General features: G+C 54.9%; 6 protein-coding genes across 6 annotated transcripts; 3 read left to right on the top strand and 3 right to left on the bottom strand.

Annotated features, from left to right (window-relative positions):
* Window positions 1–85: 85 nt before the first annotated feature.
* On the top strand, window positions 86–1866 carry PG986_000924 (uncharacterized protein; the record flags this gene model as incomplete). Its single annotated transcript, XM_066837146.1, has 2 exons — window positions 86–509; window positions 575–1866. The coding sequence occupies 2 exons, from the start codon at window positions 86–88 to the stop codon at window positions 1864–1866; spliced, it is 1716 nt and encodes a 571-aa protein (XP_066706039.1).
* Window positions 1867–3149: 1283 nt separating this feature from the next.
* PG986_000923 (uncharacterized protein) lies at window positions 3150–3968 on the top strand (the record flags this gene model as incomplete). The annotated part of the gene is made up of 2 exons (XM_066837145.1): window positions 3150–3195; window positions 3367–3968. The coding sequence occupies 2 exons, from the start codon at window positions 3150–3152 to the stop codon at window positions 3966–3968; spliced, it is 648 nt and encodes a 215-aa protein (XP_066706038.1).
* A 159-nt stretch (window positions 3969–4127) lies between these two features.
* PG986_000922 (uncharacterized protein) lies at window positions 4128–4901 on the bottom strand (the record flags this gene model as incomplete). The annotated part of the gene is made up of 1 exon (XM_066837144.1): window positions 4128–4901. One exon carries the CDS (start codon window positions 4899–4901, stop codon window positions 4128–4130), a length of 774 nt encoding a protein of 257 aa, XP_066706037.1.
* Window positions 4902–5518: 617 nt separating this feature from the next.
* On the bottom strand, window positions 5519–6661 carry PG986_000921 (Clavaminate synthase-like protein; the record flags this gene model as incomplete). Its single annotated transcript, XM_066837143.1, has 1 exon — window positions 5519–6661. One exon carries the CDS (start codon window positions 6659–6661, stop codon window positions 5519–5521), a length of 1143 nt encoding a protein of 380 aa, XP_066706036.1.
* A 1251-nt stretch (window positions 6662–7912) lies between these two features.
* On the bottom strand, window positions 7913–10003 carry PG986_000920 (uncharacterized protein; the record flags this gene model as incomplete). Its single annotated transcript, XM_066837142.1, has 4 exons — window positions 7913–9517; window positions 9576–9743; window positions 9823–9890; window positions 9952–10003. The coding sequence occupies 4 exons, from the start codon at window positions 10001–10003 to the stop codon at window positions 7913–7915; spliced, it is 1893 nt and encodes a 630-aa protein (XP_066706035.1).
* Window positions 10004–12200: 2197 nt separating this feature from the next.
* PG986_000919 (cytokinesis protein 3) lies at window positions 12201–16240 on the top strand (the record flags this gene model as incomplete). The annotated part of the gene is made up of 2 exons (XM_066837141.1): window positions 12201–12275; window positions 12350–16240. The coding sequence occupies 2 exons, from the start codon at window positions 12201–12203 to the stop codon at window positions 16238–16240; spliced, it is 3966 nt and encodes a 1321-aa protein (XP_066706034.1).
* Window positions 16241–17056: the final 816 nt, after the last annotated feature.

Here is a 17056-nt window from a genome sequence, read left to right as displayed (position 1 = left end):
GGCCATCATCACCTCGCCTCTGAAAAGTGTACACATCCCATATCCATATCTGGCCCGTCGCTCTCTTCTTTGACTCTAATCCGCCATGGGTCTCGGCGATATGCTGGGCCAGCTCGACCAGGCCATCAGCTCGCTCATCGGCCAATGGAATGGCTACTCAACTGCCATAGTCACCGCCATGGTGGCTATCATAACGTATGCCATCATGACCCGCGTGGAGTCGGATATTCATCCCATGCTGCTCGCTCGCCAGGCCCAGGGCTCTCCTGTGCGAAATGAAGGGGAGTCGCCCGTCTACCGCGGCAACTCGGCCCCTCACGGCATGCCTCTGAACAGTGGCCTCAACGTAAAGCCCGCTGGCGCCCCAAAGTGGTCCCAGGGACGCGATGGCGATTTGCGTGACGTTTGGAGGCGTGTCATCTCGGGTGCGCCCGCCGAGGAGGGACGGTCGGGTAAGGGCCGCATCTTGACTGTCCACGGCCGTGAGAATGTCGTCGAACACAAGCCAGGTATGCATGATACCCGGCTTTTGCGCCTCTAAATTTCCTATATCTCGTGCCTAATATCTGTGTAGCGGAAATCACTCGTGCTATCAACCTTATTGGTCAACACATATCTGCTCAGGGCGGAAGCAAGGTCGCCATCTACCTGCCCAACTCGGTCGAGTTGATGGCCACTCTGTTCGCCTGCAGCTTTTACAACCTGACAGCTATCCTCATCCCTTTTGACCAGCCGGAGAAGTCTATTGTTTCCATGCTCCAGCAGTCTGGCGCGGATACTGTGGTATCCGCTCCTGGTGCCTTCCCCTTCGGTGCTGTGGTGGCCAGCTATCCATCCCTAAAGCAGCTCATTTGGGTCGTCGACGAGGGCAGCAGCCACATGGACTGGAACGAAGTGCCCGAGGGAACTGGCAGCAAGGTCAACGTCTCTACTTGGCAGGACATCTTGAACGACAGCCCCGTCGCTGCTGGTACGGATCTGCCCTCCGAGAACGACACCCAGGAGCCCAATGATGTAATCTTCTTTTGGGTTGGCAAACCTGGCACTGTGGAAGAGATGGTCACTTTTACTCAGAAGAATCTTGTTGCTGCCGTTTCGGCTCAGCTCACCGCAGTCCCTACCACTCATCGCTTCTCGCCTGCGGATCTTTTCCTGCCCGCTGCTTCCCTGGCCTCGTCGTACCCCTTAGCCTTGACACTAGCTGCGTTGTACTACAACGCTACTGTTGCGTTCAACTCGGTAGCTGGTACCTCGCCTGATCTGGCCTTGGCGACCTCTGGGGTTGCACCTACAGTCATGGTGGCCACTCCTCAGACTCTACTGAAGACTCACGCCGAGGCTTCAGGCAAGATTACTAACGCCCTCAGCCGAGCTGCTCACTGGGTCCAGACCCGTAGCCTGGTCCAAAATGGTGCTATGCCCGTGGCTTCCTTCCTAAGCCAATTCAACGACAGTATTCGCCCCGAGATCGGCACTACGCCCGGCAAGCTGCGGCTGCTCTATGTTGCGGAGGGCGTGAATGCGGAAACACCGGCTCTGAAGGAGTCCACCCTCTCGGATCTGAGGGTCTTCACTGGTGCGCGTGTTATCTACGCCCTGACTGCAGCCAAGGTTGCTGGCTCCGTGGCCCAGACGCAATTCCATGACTACCGCGTTAGTGGAGATGGACCATCACACTTTGGTCCACCCGTTAGCAGTGTGGAGGTTCTGCTCAAGGACAGTGGACGCCACCAAACTTCGGAAGATGGCCAGACAATTGAAGGACAGATCGTGGCCCGCGGTCCTGCTGTCGCAGGTCCCCAAGGAATCGCCGATCTCGGTGTCCTGGGAAGAATCCGGGAAGACAACACTCTCTCATATTTGTAAGCACCGTATGATAAATATTATACGGGCTACCGGGTGGGATCTTTGAACACGGGCTTCTATTACATGCTGTCTGGCTCGTCAGGTTTTCGAGTTTAAACATGCAGATAGCTCCTTGACAGAATACAGAAGATTGTCAGCTAGACTTCGGCGAGGTAAACCCGTGAGCGATGTAACCGAAGGCATCGCTTCGGGGTCTAGATCATGATACCGAGCATGGCAAATACCGAGTATGACAAGTACCGGTGAGAGCGGCATGCGCAATACGGAACAGGGGAGCTTTTCTCAAGCCAGGTTGGTATGTTTGGGAAGGTTAGGTAAGCGTCAATGGCAAGTAGATACGGCGGTGGTTGTTGTAGCCATGGATTATCCAATACGTACCTAATGCCTACCTGATATACATGTTGCACGGGCCCGGATACCAAGCCTCCAGAATGATCTACATACATGGGAGTAGTCCCGAACTGATGCCTGGTCGGGTGGAGTGGAGTGAGCAGCGCGGCCCCGGGCGAGCCTTGGAATGCGAGTGTGTCATGAGGAGGGTAGCATTGTGTACAGAACGGCACAGCCAAACATGGATATGTAAGGGAGGACGAGTAGCGGAGGGCTCGAGGGCCTTGGTATTTTGTCGAGTGCCGTTCCCGATTGGTTCCGAGTACTGCTTTAGAGCCTGTTGTTTGTTGCTGCGCCCATGCAGATGACTGGCTGTACCGAGATGCTCTATTGGGCCGCGCCGCCTGTATAAAGTGGTGCCCCCTGCCCACCCCCTTGTCCCTGTGGCCCGGAAAATGTGACCCTCACGACCCCCCTCCCCTCGCGCTTGCCGAACAAATCGAGATGGATTTCGCAAGAGGGAGGGGCAGCCAGCAACGCAAGCAAGCAAACCCCAAAGAAGCAGCAAGCAGCAGCAACGCGACGCAAGTGACTGACTGAGGCAGGGTGCCGCGAGTACAAAGCAAAACAGCTGATCGGCTGTTATCTCTTCGCCTACCTTACCTTACATTGCATTGCATTTACATACATGGGAGAGGGTTTAAAAGAGAGAGGGAGAGAGCAGCAGGACAGAAAAAAAATTATTTTCACTGCCGCAGGGAAAATACAACAGTAAACCTGACCTGACCAGCCTAGCCAGCCAGCAAGCCAGGCGAGCAAGAAAAGCGTGTGTCACCCGGACATTCGAAAAGATGTGAACTTGGTCCTCTTCGTCCCTCAATGTAGTCGATCTGGGGCGCTGAAGTTTTTTTTTGGAAAAAGACATATATAACAGTATACTTATACTCCCAACCATGCCGCGCATGAAGACGGAGCTCACTTCCGAGGACATTGATGTTGGTAAGCATCCATTTTTATTTTACTGCTTGCGATTAAAACTAGTAGTAGTACATGCTATTCAGCCCTGGAGAGGGTGAATCGCGCAGTCGAAGAGACATATATGCATTATACTTTCTGTAACTTGTAAAAACAACAGCCCTGAACTAACTAATCCAAACCAACACCCTTTAGCTCTCCATGCACTCGACGCCATGTTCGGCGAGTCGCCGCTGCTCATGAGTGTCGCCCCGATCCGCTTCATGGTCGTCGGCGGCACCATGGCCGTCAAGTACTTCCAGGTCCGCTCCATGACCAAAGACGTCGACTACCTCACCGACCCCAACATCGACTCCGATAAGATGTACCGCGCCGAGATACGCACGGCGGTTCAGCGCGTCGCGAACCAGCTGGACATGGAGGAGGACTGGTTCAACGACGAGGTGAAGCTCTGGATACACGCGCCCAAACGCCTCGGCCTGTTCCTCGAGTCGGTGGAGCAGAATATCGTCATCTTCCAAGGAGTGAACATGACAATATACGCAGCTCGGCTCGACTGGCAGCTGGAGCGGAAGCTGCGCAGAATTACCAATGGAAAACAGACAGCCCAGAGCAACAAGGACGTCTCGGATGCCGTGGCCATCCTGAGCTATCTAAAGGGTGACGGGCCTCCGCTGCGTGCTGCGGATCTAGAAGCTATGAACTTCAACGGGTTCGAGGGTTCCATGTCAAAGGGTGTCAGGAAGGTCAGGGAGGAATATAAAAAGCGATTTGAGGAAGACGGCATTGTTGACTAGCTTATATCCCCGATTTCTGAGATCATGACTGGGTTTCAACTCCCGCGCTAAATGCTCGTCTGCAGTCGGATATATGGGCGTGCAGTAATGTTGCTGGCGCCGAAGTGATGCCGCACCCAGATAGACTAGATCGTCTGTTCAAGTGTCGTACAGTAATGTTCAAATGGTTCTGAACCCTCGCCGAGACGCGCTCGATATATTGAGCCGTTTCCAAGGATTAGGCCTGACCGGCGCATCATCGCATTCGTCTTCCTCCTCCGAGTCGCTCTCGCCGTCCGCGTCCAAGACCAGCCTGTTCTTCAGCCTTGGCACTGTCGCAACCCAATCTGGGCAGCGATAAGGCACAAAAGGAGCGGGGGTGCCGTCGTCAGCACGCTCCACGGGTGGCGCGCGGCGGCGAAGACCCCACTCCAAGCGCCAGTTGAAGGCCGCGACAAGCTCTTCAATCAGAGCCGCTAGCACGGCTCGACGCTCTGGGTCGCCATGCTCGCCTGGGTCCTCGATCTTGTCCAACTGCCACTTGGTCGGCTCGGGGTGTTTCCAGAAGTACTCGGCTTCGTAGCCGACCAGGTTGTCGTCGAGGCCACAGAAACACTCGTACATGCGGTACAGGGAGCGCTGGGGCGTGTCACGCCATCGGTAGATGGGCATGAGCCGATATTCGTAGATGTGCTCATACCGCTCGTGTATCACTTCCGGGTGGTCTCGAAGGAAGCGCGGGTTGTCGGGGAGTTGCGATGGCCATTCCCAGGGGTAGATGGGCCAGAGGAGGCGTAGGAGGTCCAAGGTCGGGGTCGTCGAGCCATTGTTGGCCAGGATTCGCAGTGATCGCCGAATGCCAAAGGGCGAGTACCAGGGCCCGCGCCACAGCGACTTGAACCTCCAGTAGCGAACGAGGATTCTCCGTCTGATGTAGGAGAGCCAGGTTTCCATCGCCCCGAGTCTTTCTGCGAGAATTCTGGCCGCCCAGGTTCCAAAGTGTCGAGTTTTGGCGGCGGGGTCAGGGGTCAGGCCTGCTTCCAAGGGCGGTATTCTCGTGAAGGTGCGCGACGGGTATCCAGAATAGTTCCTGCCATACACGAATAAATAGCCAAGCTCAGACGCAACCGCGCGCCCGATCACTTGTACACAAAGTCCAGGTGGAATTCCATCGTGAATAGCGGTGGAGTTTTTTCGGACTGATGTCACCGAGGCAGGGAAATAAGGATGGATGGGAATGGACCGTGCCTCCCGTCAGATCTACGCACTACGGGGAAATTTGTGGCGTCCAACTGTGGCTGACCAGGTACGGACCTCGGGATGTTACCTGTTATCCTACGTACAGCCTCACTTATACCTCCTTCCTGACAGGGTAAACATCCAAGATTAGGTATACTCCGACCGGTCACCCGATGTTAAGCCAGTAGAGTCTCGCTCTCTCTAGATAAGGTTTTCAAGATTGTGCAGGCGACGCTGCTGATTGCGGGCATGCCTCCCATTTGACCAATGTTGAAGCTCTCCCCTACAGATACAGATATGCAAGCAATGCATACGACAACACGTAGCTCCAATCAATACATTTTTCCAGTCTCGCCACCATCATCCCCGTCTGCAGTCCGGCGATCGATCTGCAACCTCTTCTCGAAGTACTCACCCGCCGTGAACTCCTCGTACTCTTTGCCCTCTTCCCTGAACCTCTCCAACACGCTGACCACTCCGGCCTCGTCCGGGCTGTAGAAGAAGGGGATCGAGTACCTCTCCTCGCCCGTCCTGTTGCGCACGCGGTGGACGGTGCTCTGCCAATACCCGCCCGTGAGGAACTTGAGGAAGTCCCCGATGTTGACGACGAAGGCGTCGCGGTCCGGCCGAGCGGGGACCCAGACGCCGTTCTGGTTGAGGACCTCGAGCGCCGGCGCCGCCGTCTCCTGCTGGCACAGCAGCGTGAAGAAGACGAAGTCGGTGTGGGCCCCGATGCCGACGTCCTCGTCGCGCGTCTGCGGCGGGTAGTGCAGCGCGCGGATGTTGGTGATGGGGAACCGCGTGACGGCCTCGAACGCGTCCTCGGGCAGGCCCAGCGCCAGCGCGAACACCCGCAGCAGCCGCGCCGACAGCTGCCGCAGCGCCGCCCAGTAGCGGTACACGGCGGGTCGCCAGAAGTGCGCGTCCGCGTGGCCCGGCCACTGGTTCCGCGCCGTGCTGCCGTGGGCCGCCGCCTCGGCCTGCTGTGCCGCGATGGCCGACCCCGGCGCGCACTGCTCGGCGTCCAGGGCGTCCTCGCCCATCAGGAAGCCCTCCTTGAGGTCGCCGCGCGTGGTCGGGTCCAGCTTGGTCGAGAAGAGGGGCTCGTAGCCGCGAAACTTGCGGTTCTGGCGCGAGTACGCCTCCATCTTGACGTCCAGCGGCAGGCCGAAGTAGCGGTGCATGGCCGAGAACATGTCATCGACCACGGCCTTGTCCACGCCATGGTTCGTCGCGTAGAAGAAGCCCACATCGCGAAATGCGGCGTCAATCTCGGACGACAGCGCTCGGCGGTCCGCGAGCTCGGTCGAATAAAGCCGGCCCAGGTCTATGCGTGGTAGCTCTGTGAAGGTGGGCTTGGCGTTCTTGCCTGTCAGAACGGGCCGCCGGCCGGGAACACCGCCTTCATGGTAGTAGACATATTGTACATTATTCGTACCAGTAGTGTCTATGGTTGTAGCAGTTGTTTCGGCCATACTGGGCGGGACAAAGTCAGAGTCAGATAATGGATACTCCTCTGAAATCAACAACTAGTTTCACGAATTTCACGCAAGGGGACTTCTGCTGAGTTATATGGAGTTACGATGTAGAGCGATCATTATGGTGTGTTGCAATCTCTGGCGGGGGAGCTCCTATCAATATATGCCGTTCGCATAGCACGGCCAATAAGGACCTGCATTGACTGCAGTCTTCGCATACCTGGCGCGGGGAATTCCCTAAAGCCGCAGATTGGCGGTGTTCTACGTATCATGGGCTGGGAGATGTTCTTACTGAAAAGCGCACCTTCTATTTGACTACGCGGTGTCCGTCATATGGCGTGGAAGTTTTGTCTTTGATCTTGAAATAATATACAGGTAGTCCGGGCTTCTCAAGTTATGCGAAAACCACTTCCACGGCCTAGATACTTTGAGCACCCCCTATCCATAACCGACAGATACTAGTAATGTCTGAACGTTTGTTGCTAGTTATCCTACCATATTGCCGACTTCTTAGCTTTTGCCAAATTCTTGAGAACCAGAGACTCGAGCGACAAACTGAAGTCTGGATTATGATCCAGTACACTCGAGTGTGTATGTAAATTACCAGATATCAAAAAGCTAGCTCTCGCTGTTCAGCCAGCCCCCTAAGTAGGGAGTACAAAATCATCACATTTCCTCTTTTCAAGGCCCTCTTTTGGGCCAAGTTGGACGAGTTAACCGGAATATATAGGTACAATACCACCAGCCATTTTCTACCCCTTACTGCGCAAATTGGCTACCATCCTGACTACCTAGCCGTAGGGCCTACATATGTCACACGAATCTAAATTACCCAAATAACCGTTCCTCCTGGACCTGAACCCTTATTTCGCTAAATCATCATACAAAAACCATACATTAACATCAAACTCCGTCGCGATGCCCCAGAGATAAAGACAAACGGCAGGCATAAGAGGAAGGCGAGAGTAGCTGCTGGCGGAGAAAACGAAACGACCAACAGATCGTCGCCTTCGTCGTCGTAGCTCATCGCCATCCCCATCTGCTATTCCTCCGAACCCCTTGATGCTCAAGTTAGATCAATCACGATAACCACCATAACACCCGACATTCCTCATCATACACATCATACACTCAAATGAACGTCACACCTGCCGTAGAGGTTTGCCTGATCATCCCCCCTTCTGTCGTTTCTATATCACCTCCGTGGTGAACGACTACCACTTGCGAGACTAATCACCCCCTCCACAGTTACAGATCTGGCCAGCGCATGCGCAGGCCATTAATCCAAGCACCATACACCAGATCGGTAATTTTCTTGCTGTGCTCCATTCCAGGTGGCGGCTCGCGACCAGGGTATTTTGCCACAAGTGCCGCCTTCTCTCTATCAACAGGCCTCCTGGGGCTCCCATTGCTGTCCACAGCGGTACTTCCCCGTCTTCGGCGGTGGCTCTCAAGATGGGGGTTGTTGGATGCAAGCACCAGCTTGGCAGGACTTGGGACCTCTTGTTTCGGGGTGCTCTTGATAATCACTGTCCCGGACTGCGTTCCTGACTTTGGCGACTTGAGAGGGGTTGAACTCTGGAGGAATGCGTTGGACAGTCTGTGATCTTGAGTCAAATTTGCCATGAGGTTCTGCATCATGTGGTAAGCACCCTCGGGATCGACTGCATCAAGGGTAGCAAACGCATCTGATAGTTTCGCCAATGCTTCTCGCTTTGCCAGTGCAGAAGTCTGCGCGTGAAGCTCGCTCAGAGCGGGGTCCACAGCCTTCGAATATAGTCGCCGACCCAGCATGGCCTCCTTGCTGGTGGTTGCCTCAGCAGCATGTGGAGTTCGATTCTCGTTAGTGAAAACATCATTCGAGTCGGGCCATGAGATATTGCCAGAGGCCGAGCTATCAGATGGTACTCTTCTAAAGAGACGTTGGGACGATCCAGAGTTGCCAAACGACAGGTCAGTCTGCAATGGCTTTCTAAGCGCAGGGGCAGGTGGCGGTCCGCGGACAGATCCGGTCCCTGTCATCTGTGTCACAGAGGACTGCCTGCGAGCCGTAACTTTGCGCGCAGTACCAGTCGCCGGCGAGGAGGGTTGTAGAGGGCCGTCTTTGGGATCCATTTGGCGCAGAGCATCCTCGGTCGCGAAAACCGAGGAGGGCTTTCTGGACCTGACAGTAGATTTTCTAGGCATGACCGATCTGACCGTGTCAAAGACCCATTCATCCTTCTCGTCCCTTGTCGACATCGTCTGCAGCGTCTCTTGGTAGACCGGGCGGTTCCTCTTCTTACTCTTAGTAACGTCGTAGTTGCGCCGGCGCTCAATCAACTCCTGGAGTGCTTCTACTTTGCCGGCATGCCTAATGAACCGGTGCTTCAAGAGCTCTCTAGCACTGGGTCGGCGCTCAGGCTCCTTCATGAGGCACTGGCTGACGAAGTCTTTGAAGTCCTTGGAAAAGCTACCCTCAAGCCTAGGCGGAGCACTCTTAGGGATCTGGAATAGAGCTTTCATGGGGTGCAGGTTCGCATGAGGCGGCTCGCCAAGGGCCATCTCCATAGCGGTGATTCCCAAAGACCAAAGATCTGCTTTGTAGTCGTAGCCATTCTGCTGGATGACTTCTGGCGCCATCCAGAACGGAGTTCCAACGAACGTGTTACGCTGCGACTTGATGTTGGTAAGCTGGGCGGCGACACCGAAATCCGCCAGCTTGACTTTGCCTGTTTCTGATAAGAGAACATTGGCCGCCTTGATATCTCGGTGGATCTTGCCCTCAGCGTGGAGATACTCAAGACCGGCCAAGAGCTCACGACAGATTATGGCAATCTGAGATTCGCTAAAGATGGACGGCTCAGGTTTGAGCTTTACAGAGCAAACGTCAGTGCATGTCCCAATGGCATGAGGCGAGTCGTTGACGTACCAAGTCTAAACATGAGCCACCGCCTAAGTACTCCATAACGATCCATAGCTTGCTTCCTCGGAGGAAGCTAGCCTTATACTGGGTCACATGAGAGCTGGCGCAGGTGCTGAGGACAGAAATCTCCGCCTGAATGTCCTGAATGTCGTCATCTGTTGACTCGAGGTCGATCTAATGGCATTGTCAGTATGGTGTGTTGAAGGCGTGTGGTGGTGGTGGAAGGGGAATGGTTGCGGCTCAGACGACTTACATGTTTGATGGCGACCACTTCACCGGTGGCCTTCTCAATGCCCTTGTAAACCACACCAAAGCTGCCACCTATAGAGAAATGGAGTTAACAATTTTGTGAATCGAGGGCAAAGGGGACAGAAGAACGTACGGCCAAGTTCCTCCAGGACTTGGTAATGGCTTGCGATAGCCCCGTCTGCCATGTTGTCTCAGATGTTATGAATCTTGGATGCGCAGTGATTGCACAGCGAAGCAACAATGATAGAGCAGAACTCTCCTGCCACGATGGCAGCGAGCAGGAACAGGAGCAGCACAAAAGGGAGCGCGACCGAGGCGATTCTCCTTAACGCGTGACGGGTAGAAGACGTTCACGAAGGGACAGTTGCCAACAACAATAAGGCGGTCAGCATCAAGGCCGAATGTGATATAAAAGGTTAATGTGGTGGTGGTAGTAGTGGTGGTGGTGTACGGGCCTGGGCGACGGGATAGCCCCAGCTCTAGCCGGGTTGCTGGTTGCTGGGGGAGCCAGGAAGAAGCAGGTACAGTACAGTGGGCGGGCGGCAGGTCCCAAGGTCCCAAGGCCCCAAGGCCCCAACCCAAGATAGTAGTACTGCCCAAGGTACTGCCCAAGGCCCAAGTGAGCAGTGAGCCTGGGCGGGAGGTAAAAAAAGCTTGGGTCAATTAGGTCACTCCGGCCCACCACATCAACAGACTGCCAAACAGGGTTCCTGAACAGGGCAATGACAGATCGGGCAGTGGGCACTAGCTGGCCAGATGGACCAGGGTCTGGGTAGTAGCACCGTCCTGCTTTCAGCTCTCGGATCCCAGCAAGGTTTTCCTTTTGCGACGGCCTGACAACCTGCGAGTCAATAGTGTACTGTCTTGCGGCTCTACTGCGACCATGTCTGCTGCGCACACGCCGAGTCCACTATTGATCCGGACCTTTCGACGGAGTAGGATGTAGCGGAACCCAAAAGACAGGACGCGAAAAAGAAGAAGAGGAAGAACAAGTTCAAAAACCCTGCGCTGTGTCGGGGTTGGCTCTTCATGCTATGGGGCGCATCCGGCGCATACGGCACATAAACATTCAAGACATAGGTCACTCAGTCATCCAGTCAATGGCAGCAGCCATAGGGAGGGGGAAAAGTCAACACGACCAGACCGACCACGGTCGCTGTTGTCCTGCATTCCAACACTCTAAAAATGAGGTATCAGTTTTGCGAAACAGATCTACAAAGTTTTGTGCGTGTGTTCGTGTGTGTATGCCCTCGTGGCCTGCTGCCAGTTTCTATATTCGCACGTTTGCGCGTGGAAGATGCAGGTACTGCAATTTGCAAAACACCCTGAAAATCAACGTTCGCGTTTCAGTGAGCTTTTTGAGCAATGTAGGTAGGTATTGATACTTGTTCGCTGCCAGTCGTAGATTTACCTGAGGCAGCTAAAGGTAAGTACCGTATGTAAGTATGTACTCCAGCGCCCCTCTGAGCTCTGTAAGTAGGTACCTACTACCTACATACAAGACCTGGCCCGGCGCATTCGCTGTACGCAGAACTCCATCGCATGCAGCCCTTCCAAACGATGGCTATGCGCATGCAGACGCGTGAAAGATCATGGCATGATAACCTGCTCCCTCTCGCGACAAGTGAAACAGGTTACTGCTAGGGCATGCATCCTAACAGTCTGAGACTGCCGGCTGGTTGGGTGCGACTTTAGCGAGCGTTCTGTTTGTGGGGGAAAAGGTATGACGAAGTGACGAAAATAGGAAAATAGGCCCTGTTCGGCTGTTGGGGGGTTGTCCAGTCAACTGTCCCCTCTGTTTGGTCCGGAGCTTGGACTGCACCGTGACCCCAAACCACCTCGTCCTGGTCCTGGTCCTGGTCCTGGGCCTTGCAAGTAAATCTTCCGAACTCCAGCTCCAGCTCCCCTCCATCATTGACCGAACTCCAGTTCCAGTCCAAACAGCCCAGGCCGTATCGAGCAGGAATGGGACTCTAGGTAATCTCCATTGCCCGAGATTATACTACCACTGCTATTGCGACTGCGACCACGCAAAATTGCCTTGGTTCAATCGATCGATAAGTTGATGTGTTGGCGTGCACGTAGCGCCGCTTACCCCGTCCACTTCGTGTTGACGATCTATCTCGGTCAACCTACCCGTGCTTGATCCAATCTTTCGCAGAGCCAGTTCCACTCAATCGCCTCACCGCCTGCCACCACGTCCCAATCGCAACGCGTCTTGAAGCCCAACGACACCGACTCCGATATCTTGACAAGCCACTTGGTCGAGCACTGCAGAGTTTCTCCTTTGAATTCGAGCTCGACGCACTCTCCTGCGACACGCCCTTGCTGGCGTAAAAAAAATTGCAATCATTCGGCCGACTTGATAGGCGATACGGCGCCATGGTACCAGCGCCCCCGCAGCTTCCTACGCGGTTTCCGTGCTGGTGCAGAGCCGTCTACTCGTGGGGAGGAGAGGTAGGTTGATTGCTGCATCCATGCCATTGCTGTTATTTGTTTGACCCTCTGCTGACCCGGCTTGCCCGTTCTAGTCTCAACGCGACCTGGGGTTTGTCGAGGGAGACCTGATAGAATGTCTGAATGCCGGAGATGGATCGTGGTGGATGGGAAGGCTGCGGCGCAACAAGACGGTCGGCGTCTTCCCGTCCAATTTTGTCGAAGTCCTGCCCGACAGCTTTCGTCCCGTCACCAGATCGACCAGCCCGTTAATATCGAGTAATACTCCAAGTCCCACGAATGGCACAATGCACAAGTCGAAAAAGCCCTTCCGCAAACCGTTCGAGGCATATGCGAAGGCACCTCATTATACTACTGCCAAACAGCCCGAGGTCATACGGGATATGCCGGAGCGTCAACCATCAAATATGTCAACACAGCAAACACCGCACTCGTCACATGGTTCCATTAACCGCGCGCCAACTCCTTCGGTCGCACATGCGTACGGTTCCAGGGTCCCTTCTCCTGCACCGCCCATAGACCGGCACGGCTCTTGGGGTTCGAGGGCGCCGTCTCCAGCACCCCCTGTTAGTCGGCAGGGCTCGTGGGATATCCGGGCAGCGTCGCCTGCCCCACCTGTAAATCATCACGGCTCTTGGGATGGTCGAGGGGCGTCGCCCGCGCCACCTGTAAGTCGCCATGGCTCGTGGGACGTCAGAGAAGCTTCTCCTGCACCGCCGCTGGCGCGCCCTGGTTCTTGGGACGCCAGGGGGCCGTCTCCGGTGCCAGCCCAACCACTGCGAATGTCATACCACGGACGTCGAGCAGCATCCCCTCAACCGCCTCCTTTGCATTATAACGCTCGAGCGCCATCTCCTCTTCCATTCGACAACCACTACAGTGCTAGGGAACCATCACCGCAACCGCTTATGCACTATGGCTCCAGGGCGCCATCTCCGCAACCACCGTTGCACTACGGTTCCAGGGCACCGTCACCTGCGCCCTCGGCCTTTATACCTTATCGCCCCGGCGCCGCGCTGCCGAAATCCGATTCGCCGCCTCCGCCTCCTCCCCCTCCTCATCGCCACGCCCTTTTGAGCCGCGGTGGAGGTTCCAATGCTTCCTACGACAGCCGGCCCCGTACGCCAAGAGCCCCTTCGCCGTGTCCGCCGTCACCAAACGGAGATGGATTCACTCCCTCGCCCTTGAGAGAAGCTATGGACGGGGTTATCGAATCTTTGAGTGCACTTGGCACGAAAAGTCAAGAGGGGCGAGAATCTCCTGAGCCTGTATTTGATCCTTGGTCGCCGGAGTCGTTCGACATGGTCTCACATCGGTCGCGGTCGAAGCGCAGAACCCGAACACAGCGTGAGACGCGACCGCAGACGTCGATAGGGGTGGCATTACAAGATGAAGGCTATGAGACGTACAGCGGTAGCTCCTCGCAGGAAAACACACACCACAATAGCCATGCTGAGGAGCAGCACCTCCCCCAACTGAACAGCTACGTGGACAGAATGGAGTCCCGATTACGGAAGATGCACCAGCACAGTTCGAGCATGGGAGCTGTGCCCTCTGATGACATGCCGCCGCCGCCGCCACCAAAGAGAGCAACATATCATTCAGACCGACCGAAAGCTTTGATAAGCGATGATATAAATGAGAAAAGACTCCAGCGACAGAAGTCTACGCATGATGCTGGACGTCACTTACTTCATAGGAACTCTACAACAAAGACTGTTTCGACGAATGCTTCCTCCGGAACTCGAGCTACTGACAGCAGTATCAACACGCAGAGTACTAATAGGAGCCTGATGAGTGGCGTGTCTGCTAGCGGCATCAGCGCAACAAGTGCCGGGAGCCTAGCCCGCAAAAACCGTAGTCGTGCACGCAGCGCTCTGGGTTTTCGGGACGGCGGCGGCGACGACGACGACCTGGACCGGCCGATTACCCCCTTTAGTGGCATTTCTTACCATGCGAGCCACTCTTCTTCCCAAGTGCGTCCTCAGTCGCAAGCAGGATTCCGTGATGAGGGTATCGCTGCCGTTGGCGGCCTCGTGCAACCTGGCAACGCGAAGCCTAAGAAATCGAATTTCATTAAGAGGATATTGGAGGCGACAAAGACGGGTGTTGCTAGCGGTCGCAGTAGTCTTGCGACGGGGGCAGGATCTGGAGCTTCATCGCCTATGCTGAGCCGCCCTACCTCAAACGGAGTAACTGCGATTTCGGGCGGTAGCGCCAGCAGTCCTCAGCTTGCACGGGACGCAGGCAGGGAGGTGGGTTTGGGCAATAGCGGCGTGGACTGGGTGCAAGTCCGCCGGGATGTGAATCGATCCAACACTCTCAGCAAGAACGAGCGTAGCGAGCGCCGCGATCGATGCCAGATGTTGGATTATCCCGCCATCGACCCCGTGGACGAATTCAGGGAGAGCATTGAAGGTGGCGAAGGCGCTGATGGCATGCCAGTCCACGAGCCCACGAACTATCAAACAATCAATCTCAGCCAAGTCGACAAGAACTCACGTTTCATCAGCAGTCTACCCCCTATGACCACTGCTGTTACCCTCGCCACGACTTATGTCTGTCGACCGTATCGAAGTGATGTTCAGAAACTGCGAGCCATCTTTACTTGGGTGGCAGAGAAGATCAACTGGGAAGAGGACTTCGAGGGCGATGTGGACACCCGAAGAGTTATCCAGACCAAGAGAGGGTGTGCTGAGGAGTACGCCGTCCTTGTGCACGAGATGTGTGCCTCGGTCGGTTTGCATTCGGAAATTGTGCGTGGTTATCTCAAGACTCCCGGGGAGATCCCAGAGACGAGCATCATGCCTCGGTCAAACCATTGGTGGAATGCCGTCATCGTCGACAACGAATGGCGCATCATGGATTGCTGCCTTGCTTCTGCGTCGAATCCACAGCGAAGTCTTTACTCAAGTTCGGGCAATGTCAACGCCGACAGCTGGTGGTTTCTTACTCAGCCTTCCGAGATCTGCTGGACGCATATTCCCGAGCACCACTCTCAGCAGCATCTTTGCCCACCTGTCGCTCATGAAATCCTTCTCAACCTGCCTGGTGCTTGCCCTCCTTACTTCCGCAACGAGTTGGCCATGGTCGATTACAATACGTCACTTACACGGATCGAGGACCTTGAGATGGTCCATGTCAAGTTCAACGTGCCAGCTGATATCGAGGTTGCAGCCGAGGTTGAAGTTCGCGCCTTTACCCGTGATGCGGACGGTGATTTCTTCGAGTCGGGCGACACGGTGAAGAAACGGGCTTTGGCTCAAGCGGAATGGTACAACGGAGTCAAACGCTATACAGTCAAAGCACTTCTTCCTGGCGACGAAGGCACGGGAGTCCTCAAAGTATATGCGGGTAAGCGTGGTCTGATGCACAGCATCAAGGACATCCCACATCCGCTGGCTTTTGCCCTGCCGGTTATCCACACTGGCGAAAACCCGCCGTATGAGTTTGTTACGAGGCATCCGACACCACACGCCCAGCGGCACGACATTTATGTTGTTCAGCCCCAGTGTCAACGTCTGGCTCTGAACAACACGTTCGTTTTTGCGATCCGACAGCACCCTTCCTTGTCACCCAGCGCCTCTATGACACCAGCCACCAGTCCGGGAGCACCGTCCCCGATTCCTTTTGCGCGGCCCGGCAGTGCAATGAGCATGAGCTCCTCCAACCCTAGTACGGTGAGCAGCAGTGGCTATGGCGGCGGTACGTCGGTGGGCGGGAAGAAGCCGGCCAAATTGGCCATCCAGACACCTGGCGGAAAGATTCTGCGTCTCATGCGCAAAGAGGAGCGGCGCGGTTTTGGCGTCGGTGGTAAGAACATAGGCCCCGAAGAGGAGGTTAGCGACGGAGGCACGTGGGAAACCATCATCAAGTGCTCGGAACGCGGAGTCTGGAGAGGTCTTGTGCTCGCCGATCGCACGGCTAGATGGTGTGTCTTCGCCGAGTGGGTTTGCATAGGCTAACGTTGATGCCCCCCCCCTTTTCATCACCATGTCCCTTGATGCATATATTGGACGACTCCTGAAGGAGCAGGAGGCGTCTCTCGTCTCATTCTCTGGCGTTTGTGTTTCTGCTGGCGGAGGCGACCAGGCGACGTTAATAACAAATTACTACGGAAGCGTCGTTGCCGATAGCAGGAGAGGCTGCGGGCCTGATTGTTGACCTATTTCCTCACATATTGCATGTTGTCAAGGCGTTTTGCAGGGAGTCATATGGCTTTTGGGGGGATTCATGGGGATCATCTGGATGGGGATATCTGGTTTTTGCGCAGGGAACTGGTTTTTTTTTTTTCGAGGCAGCATCTTCCGGGGGCTCAAGGTTGCTATGGCCCCCTCTCTCTGTATGGAATACTTGCATGTAGGAGTTCATATCCGCCTGGCGTTCGTGTATACTAATGTGTATGGAGACGGCATGATTCCTTGAATGGACCGCCAATGCAAATTATATTCATGTCACAAGACCTTGTCTCCTCTCCCTTCTCGTTACCAGTATAGATGCATGGATAAAAGCAGTGTGTTTGCAGCTAAGAATAGCATTAAGCGTTTTAGCGTGTTGTACACGTGCACCCCTGAAAGTTTATTAATTGATGGACACCGTTTCGTAGTTCAGATAAAGTATCGACAGGCCATATTTACGTTAAAAAGTATATCCAACGTCCCATTCGAAATATAAAAAACGGAGGAGTTATCACCATATATTTATGCTATAACTGGGCAACTATAGGTATACGTTTTAGCCTGATAAAGGTATCGGCGACGCATAAAATACTCGTACCAGGG

The sequence above is a fragment of the Apiospora aurea genome (genome assembly GCF_038362705.1).
Source record: "Apiospora aurea strain CBS 24483 chromosome Unknown utg000001l_segment0_segment0, whole genome shotgun sequence".
Taxonomy (NCBI): domain Eukaryota; kingdom Fungi; phylum Ascomycota; class Sordariomycetes; order Amphisphaeriales; family Apiosporaceae; genus Apiospora; species Apiospora aurea.
This window is presented reverse-complemented; position numbering and strand designations above follow the sequence as displayed.